Source organism: Cuculus canorus, chromosome 2 (genome assembly GCF_017976375.1).
Source record: "Cuculus canorus isolate bCucCan1 chromosome 2, bCucCan1.pri, whole genome shotgun sequence".
In the NCBI taxonomy this organism is placed as follows: Eukaryota; Metazoa; Chordata; class Aves; order Cuculiformes; family Cuculidae; genus Cuculus; species Cuculus canorus.
Window position 1 is genome coordinate 160,414,144 of NC_071402.1, and position 12,384 is coordinate 160,426,527.

Genomic DNA, 12,384 nt, shown 5'->3' on the forward strand with positions numbered 1-12,384 from the left:
GGACGCGGCGATGGCGTTGAGAACGCTTTGAATGGCTTTGAGGACGCTTTGATGGCGTTGAGGACGCAGCGATGGGTTTGCCCATCTCGGCGACGGTCATCGGTGGTGGTGGTGGTGGTGATGGGACTCCATGGCGCCTCTCGGGCTGTGTCCGTCCCCCCGCGGTTGGGGACGGTGACGGTGACGGTGACGCTGCGCCGGCGCCGCCGTTGGCACAGGAAGGGGAAGCGGTCGTGGGCGCAATGGCGGAGGCGGAGGGGCGCGAGATCGGCGTCGCCGACTGTGTCCTTCTCCAGGAGGTCACCATGGAGGAGCTCCTCAGCAACCTGCGCCGGCGGTACTGGGGGGACTGGGGGGGAACTGGGGGGAACTGGGGGGGAACTGGGGGCAACTGGGATGCACAGTGCCGTGATGGAGCCTGGGGTGTGGCCGGAAGTCCCAGTGCCGGGACTGGGGGCAACTGGGAGCAACTGGGACCTCCAGTGATGGGACTGGGGGCAACTGGGAGTAACTGGAACCTCCGGTACTGGGACTGGGAGCAACTGGGATCTCCAGTACTGGGACTGGGAGCAACTGGGATCTCCAGTATTGGGACTGGGGGCAACTGGGATCTCCAGGGCTGGGACTGGGGGCAACTGGGAGCAATTGGGATCTCCAGTACTGGGACTGGGAGCAAAGAGGATCTCCAGTACTGGGACTGGGGGCAACTGGGACCTCCGGTACTGGGACTGGGGGCAACTGGGGTGGAACTGGGAGCAACTGGGATGCACAGTGCCGTGATGGAGCCTGGGGTGTGGCCGGAAGTCCCAGTGCCGGGACTGGGGGCAACTGGGAGCAACTGGGACCTCCAGGGCTGGGACTGGGGGCAACTGGGAGCAACGGGGACCTCCAGTACTGGAACTGGGGGCAACTGGGACCTCCAGTACTGGGACTGGGGGCAACTGGGACCTCCAGTGCCAGGACTGGGGACAACTGGGAGTAACTGGGATCTCCAGTACTGGGACTGGGAGCAACTGGGACCTCCAGTACTGGGACTGGGGGCAACTGGGAGTAACTGGGATCTCCAGTATTGGGACTGGGAGCAACTGGGAGCAACTGGGATCTCCAGTATTGGGACTGGGAGCAACTGGGACCTCCAGTATTGGGACTGGGAGCAACTGGGACCTCCAATGCCGGGACTGAGGGCAACTGGGAGCAACTGGGACCTCCAGTGCTGGGACTGGGGGCAACTGGGAGTAACTGGGATCTCCAGTACTGGGACTGGGAGCAACTGGGACCTCCAGTGCCAGGACTGGGGACAACTGGGAGTAACTGGGATCTCCAGTACTGGGACTGGGAGCAACTGGGACCTCCAGTACTGGGACTGGGGGCAACTGGGAGTAACTGGGATCTCCAGTATTGGGACTGGGAGCAACTGGGAGCAACTGGGATCTCCAGTATTGGGACTGGGAGCAACTGGGACCTCCAGTATTGGGACTGGGAGCAACTGGGACCTCCAATGCCGGGACTGAGGGCAACTGGGAGCAACTGGGACCTCCAGTGCTGGGACTGGGGGCAACTGGGATGCACAGTGCCGTGATGGAGCCTGGGGTGTGGCCGGAAGTCCCAGTGCCGGGACTGGGGGCAACTGGGACCTCCAGTACTGGGACTGGGGGCAACTGGGATCTCCAGCGCCAGGACTGGGGGCAACTGGGAGTAACTGGGATCTCCAGTACTGGGACTGGGGGCAACTGGGACTTCCAGTACTGGGACTGGGAGCAACTGGGACTTACAGTATTGGGACTGGGAACAACTGGGATCTCCAGTATTGGGACTGGGAGCAACTGGGACCTCCAGTACTGGGACTGGGGGCAACTGGGACCTCCAGTGATTGGAGTGGGAGCAACTGGGAGTAATTGGGACCTCCAGTACTGGAACTGGGAGCAACTGGGAGCAATTGGGATCTCCAGTATTGGGACTGGGGGCAACTGGGACCTCCAGTACTGGGTCTGGGAGCAACTGGGACTTCCAGATGTCCCTCATCCCCACATCCCATCACCCTCAGGATGTCCTCCATCCCTCATCCCATCATCACCCTCAGGATGTCCTCCACCCCTCATCCCATCACCCTCAGGATGTCCTCCACCCCTCATCCCATCACCCTCAGGATGTCCTCCACCCCTCATCCCATCACCCTCAGGATGTCCTCCACCCCTCATCCCATCATCACCCTCAGGATGTCCTCCACCCCTCATCCCATCACCCTCAGGATGTCCTCCACCCCTCATCCCATCACCCTCAGGATGTCCTCCACCCCTCATCCCATCATCACCCTCAGGATGTCCTCCACCCCTCATCCCATCATCACCCTCAGGATGTCCTCCACCCCTCATCCCATCACCCTCAGGATGTCCTCCACCCCTCATCCCATCACCCTCAGGATGTCCTCCATCCCTCATCCCATCACCCTCAGGATGTCCTCCATCCCTCATCCCATCACCCTCAGGATGTCCTCCACCCCTCATCCCATCATCACCCTCAGGATGTCCTCCACCCCTCATCCCATCATCACCCTCAGGATGTCCTCCACCCCTCATCCCATCATCACCCTCAGGATGTCCTCCATCCCTCATCCCATCACCCTCAGGATGTCCTCCATCCCTCATCCCATCACCCTCAGGATGTCCTCCATCCCTCATCCCATCACCCTCAGGATGTCCTCCACCCCTCATCCCATCACCCTCAGGATGTCCTCCATCCCTCATCCCATCACCCTCAGGATGTCCTCCACCCCTCATCCCATCATCACCCTCAGGATGTCCTCCATCCCTCATCCCATCACCCTCAGGATGTCCTCCACCCCTCATCCCATCACCCTCAGGATGTCCTCCATCCCTCATCCCATCACCCTCAGGATGTCCTCCACCCCTCATCCCATCACCCTCAGGATGTCCTCCATCCCTCATCCCATCACCCTCAGGATGTCCTCCATCCCTCATCCCATCATCACCCTCAGGATGTCCTCCATCCCTCATCCCATCATCACCCTCAGGATGTCCTCCACCCCTCATCCCATCACCCTCAGGATGTCCTCCACCCCTCATCCCATCACCCTCAGGATGTCCTCCATCCCTCATCCCATCGCCCTCAGGATGTCCTCCATCCCTCATCCCATCATCACCCTCAGGATGTCCTCCACCCCTCATCCCATCACCCTCAGGATGTCCTCCACCCCTCATCCCATCACCCTCAGGATGTCCTCCACCCCTCATCCCATCATCACCCTCAGGATGTCCTCCATCCCTCATCCCATCATCACCCTCAGGATGTCCTCCATCCCTCATCCCATCACCCTCAGGATGTCCTCCATCCCTCATCCCATCATCACCCTCAGGATGTCCTCCATCCCTCATCCCATCATCACCCTCAGGATGTCCTCCACCCCTCATCCCATCATCACCCTCAGGATGTCCTCCACCCCTCATCCCATCACCCTCAGGATGTCCTCCATCCCTCATCCCATCACCCTCAGGATGTCCTCCATCCCTCATCCCATCACCCTCAGGATGTCCTCCACCCCTCATCCCATCATCACCCTCAGGATGTCCTCCACCCCTCATCCCATCATCACCCTCAGGATGTCCTCCACCCCTCATCCCATCACCCTCAGGATGTCCTTCACCCCTCATCCCATCATCACCCTCAGGATGTCCTCCACCCCTCATCCCATCATCGCCCTCAGGATGTCCTCCACCCCTCATCCCATCATCACCCTCAGGATGTCCTCCATCCCTCATCCCATCATCACCCTCAGGATGTCCTCCATCCCTCATCCCATCATCACCCTCAGGATGTCCTCCACCCCTCATCCCATCATCCCCCTCAGGATGTCCTCCACCCCTCATCCCATCATCACCCTCAGGATGTCCTCCACCCCTCCTCCCATCATCACCCTCAGGATGTCCTCCACCCCTCATCCCATCATCACCCTCAGGATGTCCTCCACCCCTCATCCCATCATCACCCTCAGGATGTCCTCCATCCCTCATCCCATCATCACCCTCAGGATGTCCTCCATCCCTCATCCCATCACCCTCAGGATGTCCTCCATCCCTCATCCCATCATCACCCTCAGGATGTCCTCCACCCCTCATCCCATCATCACCCTCAGGATGTCCTCCATCCCTCATCCCATCACCCTCAGGATGTCCTCCACCCCTCATCCCATCACCCTCAGGATGTCCTCCACCCCTCATCCCATCATCACCCTCAGGATGTCCTCCACCCCTCATCCCATCACCCTCAGGATGTCCTCCATCCCTCATCCCATCATCACCCTCAGGATGTCCTCCATCCCTCATCCCATCATCACCCTCAGGATGTCCTCCACCCCTCATCCCATCATCGCCCTCAGGATGTCCTCCACCCCTCATCCCATCATCACCCTCAGGATGTCCTCCACCCCTCATCCCATCATCACCCTCAGGATGTCCTCCATCCCTCATCCCATCATCACCCTCAGGATGTCCTCCATCCCTCCTCCCATCATCACCCTCAGGATGTCCTCCATCCCTCATCCCATCATCACCCTCAGGATGTCCTCCATCCCTCATCCCATCATCACCCTCAGGATGTCCTCCATCCCTCATCCCATCATCACCCTCAGGATGTCCTCCACCCCTCATCCCATCATCACCCTCAGGATGTCCTCCACCCCTCATCCCATCATCACCCTCAGGATGTCCTCCATCCCTCATCCCATCATCACCCTCAGGATGTCCTCCATCCCTCATCCCATCATCACCCTCAGGATGTCCTCCACCCCTCATCCCATCATCACCCTCAGGATGTCCTCCACCCCTCATCCCATCACCCTCAGGATGTCCTCCACCCCTCATCCCATCATCACCCTCAGGATGTCCTCCATCCCTCATCCCATCATCACCCTCAGGATGTCCTCCACCCCTCATCCCATCATCACCCTCAGGATGTCCTCCAACCCTCCTCCCATCACCCTCAGGATGTCCTCCACCCCTCATCCCATCACCCTCAGGATGTCCTCCACCCCTCATCCCATCACCCTCAGGATGTCCTCCACCCCTCCTCCCATCACCCTCAGGATGTCCTCCACCCCTCCTCCCATCACCCTCAGGATGTCCTCCACCCCTCCTCCCATCACCCTCAGGATGTCCTCCACCCCTCCTCCCATCACCCTCAGGATGTCCTCCACCCCTCATCCCATCACCCTCAGGATGTCCTCCACCCCTCATCCCATCACCCTCAGGATGTCCTCCACCCCTCATCCCATCACCCTCAGGATGTCCTCCATCCCTCATCCCATCATCACCTCAGGATGTCCTCCATCCCTCATCCCATCATCACCCTCAGGATGTCCTCCACCCCTCATCCCATCACCCTCAGGATGTCCTCCACCCCTCATCCCATCATCACCTCAGGATGTCCTCCACCCCTCATCCCATCACCCTCAGGATGTCCTCCACCCCTCATCCCATCATCACCCTCAGGATGTCCTCCATCCCTCATCCCATCACCCTCAGGATGTCCTCCACCCCTCATCCCATCATCACCCTCAGGATGTCCTCCACCCCTCATCCCATCACCCTCAGGATGTCCTCCATCCCTCATCCCATCATCACCCTCAGGATGTCCTCCACCCCTCATCCCATCATCACCCTCAGGATGTCCTCCACCCCTCATCCCATCATCACCTCAGGATGTCCTCCACCCCTCATCCCATCACCCTCAGGATGTCCTCCACCCCTCATCCCATCACCCTCAGGATGTCCTCCATCCCTCATCCCATCATCACCTCAGGATGTCCTCCATCCCTCATCCCATCATCACCCTCAGGATGTCCTCCACCCCTCATCCCATCATCACCCTCAGGATGTCCTCCACCCCTCATCCCATCACCCTCAGGATGTCCTCCATCCCTCATCCCATCATCACCCTCAGGATGTCCTCCACCCCTCATCCCATCATCACCCTCAGGATGTCCTCCACCCCTCATCCCATCATCCTCAGGATGTCCTCCACCCCTCATCCCATCATCACCCTCAGGATGTCCTCCACCCCTCATCCCATCACCCTCAGGATGTCCTCCACCCCTCATCCCATCACCCTCAGGATGTCCTCCATCCCTCATCCCATCATCACCCTCAGGATGTCCTCCATCCCTCATCCCATCACCCTCAGGATGTCCTCCACCCCTCATCCCATCACCCTCAGGATGTCCTCCACCCCTCATCCCATCACCCTCAGGATGTCCTCCATCCCTCATCCCATCACCCTCAGGATGTCCTCCATCCCTCATCCCATCATCACCCTCAGGATGTCCTCCACCCCTCATCCCATCACCCTCAAGATGTCCTCCACCCCTCCTCCCATCATCACCCTCAGGATGTCCTCCACCCCTCATCCCATCATCACCCTCAGGATGTCCTCCATCCCTCATCCCATCACCCTCAGGATGTCCTCCACCCCTCATCCCATCATCACCCTCAGGATGTCCTCCACCCCTCATCCCATCACCCTCAGGATGTCCTCCACCCCTCATCCCATCATCACCCTCAGGATGTCCTCCACCCCTCATCCCATCATCACCCTCAGGATGTCCTCCACCCCTCATCCCATCATCACCCTCAGGATGTCCTCCACCCCCCATCCCATCACCCTCAGGATGTCCTCCACCCCTCATCCCATCATCACCCTCAGGATGTCCTCCATCCCTCATCCCATCACCCTCAGGATGTCCTCCACCCCTCATCCCATCATCACCCTCAGGATGTCCTCCATCCCTCATCCCATCACCCTCAGGATGTCCTCCATCCCTCATCCCATCATCACCCTCAGGATGTCCTCCACCCCTCATCCCATCATCACCCTCAGGATGTCCTCCACCCCTCATCCCATCATCACCCTCAGGATGTCCTCCACCCCTCATCCCATCATCACCCTCAGGATGTCCTCCATCCCTCATCCCATCACCCTCAGGATGTCCTCCATCCCTCATCCCATCATCGCCCTCAGGATGTCCTCCACCCCTCCTCCCATCACCCTCAGGATGTCCTCCACCCCTCATCCCATCATCGTCCTCAGGATGTCCTCCATCCCTCATCCCATCACCCTCAGGATGTCCTCCACCCCTCATCCCATCATCACCCTCAGGATGTCCTCCACCCCTCATCCCATCATCACCCTCAGGATGTCCTCCACCCCTCATCCCATCATCACCCTCAGGATGTCCTCCACCCCTCCTCCCATCATCACCCTCAGGATGTCCTCCACCCCTCATCCCATCATCACCCTCAGGATGTCCTCCACCCCTCATCCCATCATCACCCTCAGGATGTCCTCCATCCCTCATCCCATCATCACCCTCAGGATGTCCTCCATCCCTCATCCCATCACCCTCAGGATGTCCTCCATCCCTCATCCCATCATCACCCTCAGGATGTCCTCCACCCCTCATCCCATCATCACCCTCAGGATGTCCTCCATCCCTCATCCCATCACCCTCAGGATGTCCTCCACCCCTCATCCCATCACCCTCAGGATGTCCTCCACCCCTCATCCCATCATCACCCTCAGGATGTCCTCCACCCCTCATCCCATCACCCTCAGGATGTCCTCCATCCCTCATCCCATCATCACCCTCAGGATGTCCTCCATCCCTCATCCCATCATCACCCTCAGGATGTCCTCCACCCCTCATCCCATCATCGCCCTCAGGATGTCCTCCACCCCTCATCCCATCATCACCCTCAGGATGTCCTCCATCCCTCATCCCATCATCACCCTCAGGATGTCCTCCATCCCTCCTCCCATCATCACCCTCAGGATGTCCTCCACCCCTCATCCCATCATCACCCTCAGGATGTCCTCCATCCCTCATCCCATCATCACCCTCAGGATGTCCTCCATCCCTCATCCCATCATCACCCTCAGGATGTCCTCCACCCCTCATCCCATCATCACCCTCAGGATGTCCTCCACCCCTCATCCCATCATCACCCTCAGGATGTCCTCCATCCCTCATCCCATCATCACCCTCAGGATGTCCTCCATCCCTCATCCCATCATCACCCTCAGGATGTCCTCCACCCCTCATCCCATCATCACCCTCAGGATGTCCTCCACCCCTCATCCCATCACCCTCAGGATGTCCTCCACCCCTCATCCCATCATCACCCTCAGGATGTCCTCCATCCCTCATCCCATCATCACCCTCAGGATGTCCTCCACCCCTCATCCCATCATCACCCTCAGGATGTCCTCCATCCCTCCTCCCATCACCCTCAGGATGTCCTCCACCCCTCATCCCATCACCCTCAGGATGTCCTCCACCCCTCATCCCATCACCCTCAGGATGTCCTCCACCCCTCCTCCCATCACCCTCAGGATGTCCTCCACCCCTCCTCCCATCACCCTCAGGATGTCCTCCACCCCTCCTCCCATCACCCTCAGGATGTCCTCCACCCCTCATCCCATCACCCTCAGGATGTCCTCCACCCCTCATCCCATCACCCTCAGGATGTCCTCCATCCCTCATCCCATCATCACCTCAGGATGTCCTCCATCCCTCATCCCATCATCACCCTCAGGATGTCCTCCACCCCTCATCCCATCACCCTCAGGATGTCCTCCACCCCTCATCCCATCATCACCTCAGGATGTCCTCCACCCCTCATCCCATCACCCTCAGGATGTCCTCCACCCCTCATCCCATCATCACCCTCAGGATGTCCTCCATCCCTCATCCCATCACCCTCAGGATGTCCTCCACCCCTCATCCCATCATCACCCTCAGGATGTCCTCCACCCCTCATCCCATCACCCTCAGGATGTCCTCCATCCCTCATCCCATCATCACCCTCAGGATGTCCTCCACCCCTCATCCCATCATCACTCTCAGGATGTCCTCCACCCCTCATCCCATCATCACCTCAGGATGTCCTCCACCCCTCATCCCATCACCCTCAGGATGTCCTCCACCCCTCATCCCATCACCCTCAGGATGTCCTCCATCCCTCATCCCATCATCACCTCAGGATGTCCTCCATCCCTCATCCCATCATCACCCTCAGGATGTCCTCCACCCCTCATCCCATCATCACCCTCAGGATGTCCTCCACCCCTCATCCCATCACCCTCAGGATGTCCTCCATCCCTCATCCCATCATCACCCTCAGGATGTCCTCCACCCCTCATCCCATCATCACCCTCAGGATGTCCTCCACCCCTCATCCCATCATCCTCAGGATGTCCTCCACCCCTCATCCCATCATCACCCTCAGGATGTCCTCCACCCCTCATCCCATCACCCTCAGGATGTCCTCCACCCCTCATCCCATCATCACCCTCAGGATGTCCTCCACCCCTCATCCCATCACCCTCAGGATGTCCTCCACCCCTCATCCCATCATCACCCTCAGGATGTCCTCCATCCCTCATCCCATCATCACCCTCAGGATGTCCTCCATCCCTCATCCCATCATCACCCTCAGGATGTCCTCCACCCCTCATCCCATCATCACCCTCAGGATGTCCTCCATCCCTCATCCCATCATCACCCTCAGGATGTCCTCCATCCCTCATCCCATCATCACCCTCAGGATGTCCTCCATCCCTCATCCCATCATCACCCTCAGGATGTCCTCCACCCCTCATCCCATCATCACCCTCAGGATGTCCTCCACCCCTCATCCCATCATCACCCTCAGGATGTCCTCCATCCCTCATCCCATCATCACCCTCAGGATGTCCTCCATCCCTCATCCCATCATCACCCTCAGGATGTCCTCCACCCCTCATCCCATCACCCTCAGGATGTCCTCCACCCCTCATCCCATCACCCTCAGGATGTCCTCCATCCCTCATCCCATCGCCCTCAGGATGTCCTCCATCCCTCATCCCATCATCACCCTCAGGATGTCCTCCACCCCTCATCCCATCACCCTCAGGATGTCCTCCACCCCTCATCCCATCACCCTCAGGATGTCCTCCACCCCTCATCCCATCATCACCCTCAGGATGTCCTCCATCCCTCATCCCATCATCACCCTCAGGATGTCCTCCATCCCTCATCCCATCACCCTCAGGATGTCCTCCATCCCTCATCCCATCATCACCCTCAGGATGTCCTCCATCCCTCATCCCATCATCACCCTCAGGATGTCCTCCACCCCTCATCCCATCATCACCCTCAGGATGTCCTCCACCCCTCATCCCATCACCCTCAGGATGTCCTCCATCCCTCATCCCATCACCCTCAGGATGTCCTCCATCCCTCATCCCATCACCCTCAGGATGTCCTCCACCCCTCATCCCATCATCACCCTCAGGATGTCCTCCACCCCTCATCCCATCATCACCCTCAGGATGTCCTCCACCCCTCATCCCATCACCCTCAGGATGTCCTTCACCCCTCATCCCATCATCACCCTCAGGATGTCCTCCACCCCTCATCCCATCATCGCCCTCAGGATGTCCTCCACCCCTCATCCCATCATCACCCTCAGGATGTCCTCCATCCCTCATCCCATCATCACCCTCAGGATGTCCTCCATCCCTCATCCCATCATCACCCTCAGGATGTCCTCCACCCCTCATCCCATCATCCCCCTCAGGATGTCCTCCACCCCTCATCCCATCATCACCCTCAGGATGTCCTCCACCCCTCCTCCCATCATCACCCTCAGGATGTCCTCCACCCCTCATCCCATCATCACCCTCAGGATGTCCTCCACCCCTCATCCCATCATCACCCTCAGGATGTCCTCCATCCCTCATCCCATCATCACCCTCAGGATGTCCTCCATCCCTCATCCCATCACCCTCAGGATGTCCTCCATCCCTCATCCCATCATCACCCTCAGGATGTCCTCCACCCCTCATCCCATCATCACCCTCAGGATGTCCTCCATCCCTCATCCCATCACCCTCAGGATGTCCTCCACCCCTCATCCCATCACCCTCAGGATGTCCTCCATCCCTCATCCCATCATCACCCTCAGGATGTCCTCCACCCCTCATCCCATCACCCTCAGGATGTCCTCCATCCCTCATCCCATCATCACCCTCAGGATGTCCTCCATCCCTCATCCCATCATCACCCTCAGGATGTCCTCCACCCCTCATCCCATCATCGCCCTCAGGATGTCCTCCACCCCTCATCCCATCATCACCCTCAGGATGTCCTCCACCCCTCATCCCATCATCACCCTCAGGATGTCCTCCATCCCTCATCCCATCATCACCCTCAGGATGTCCTCCATCCCTCCTCCCATCATCACCCTCAGGATGTCCTCCACCCCTCATCCCATCATCACCCTCAGGATGTCCTCCATCCCTCATCCCATCATCACCCTCAGGATGTCCTCCATCCCTCATCCCATCATCACCCTCAGGATGTCCTCCACCCCTCATCCCATCATCACCCTCAGGATGTCCTCCACCCCTCATCCCATCATCACCCTCAGGATGTCCTCCATCCCTCATCCCATCATCACCCTCAGGATGTCCTCCATCCCTCATCCCATCATCACCCTCAGGATGTCCTCCACCCCTCATCCCATCATCACCCTCAGGATGTCCTCCACCCCTCATCCCATCACCCTCAGGATGTCCTCCACCCCTCATCCCATCATCACCCTCAGGATGTCCTCCATCCCTCATCCCATCATCACCCTCAGGATGTCCTCCACCCCTCATCCCATCATCACCCTCAGGATGTCCTCCATCCCTCCTCCCATCACCCTCAGGATGTCCTCCACCCCTCATCCCATCACCCTCAGGATGTCCTCCACCCCTCCTCCCATCACCCTCAGGATGTCCTCCACCCCTCATCCCATCACCCTCAGGATGTCCTCCACCCCTCATCCCATCACCCTCAGGATGTCCTCCACCCCTCATCCCATCACCCTCAGGATGTCCTCCATCCCTCATCCCATCATCACCTCAGGATGTCCTCCATCCCTCATCCCATCATCACCCTCAGGATGTCCTCCACCCCTCATCCCATCACCCTCAGGATGTCCTCCACCCCTCATCCCATCATCACCTCAGGATGTCCTCCACCCCTCATCCCATCACCCTCAGGATGTCCTCCACCCCTCATCCCATCATCACCCTCAGGATGTCCTCCATCCCTCATCCCATCACCCTCAGGATGTCCTCCACCCCTCATCCCATCATCACCCTCAGGATGTCCTCCACCCCTCATCCCATCACCCTCAGGATGTCCTCCATCCCTCATCCCATCATCACCCTCAGGATGTCCTCCACCCCTCATCCCATCATCACCCTCAGGATGTCCTCCACCCCTCATCCCATCATCACCTCAGGATGTCCTCCACCCCTCATCCCATCACCCTCAGGATGTCC

At 59.0% G+C, this 12,384-nt stretch overlaps 1 protein-coding gene across 2 annotated transcripts in view; it reads left to right on the top strand.

The window, feature by feature from the left end:
* The first annotated feature begins 215 nt into the window (after window positions 1–215).
* The window catches only part of MYO1G (myosin IG), a 60,353-nt gene continuing 48,184 nt past the window's right edge, over window positions 216–12,384 (top strand). For both annotated transcript variants that reach the window (XM_054057234.1, XM_054057235.1), the window contains exon 1: window positions 216–337. In XM_054057234.1, the coding sequence (XP_053913209.1) occupies window positions 243–337 (95 nt within the window). In that variant the 5' untranslated portion in view covers window positions 216–242. The remainder of the gene's footprint in view (window positions 338–12,384) is intronic.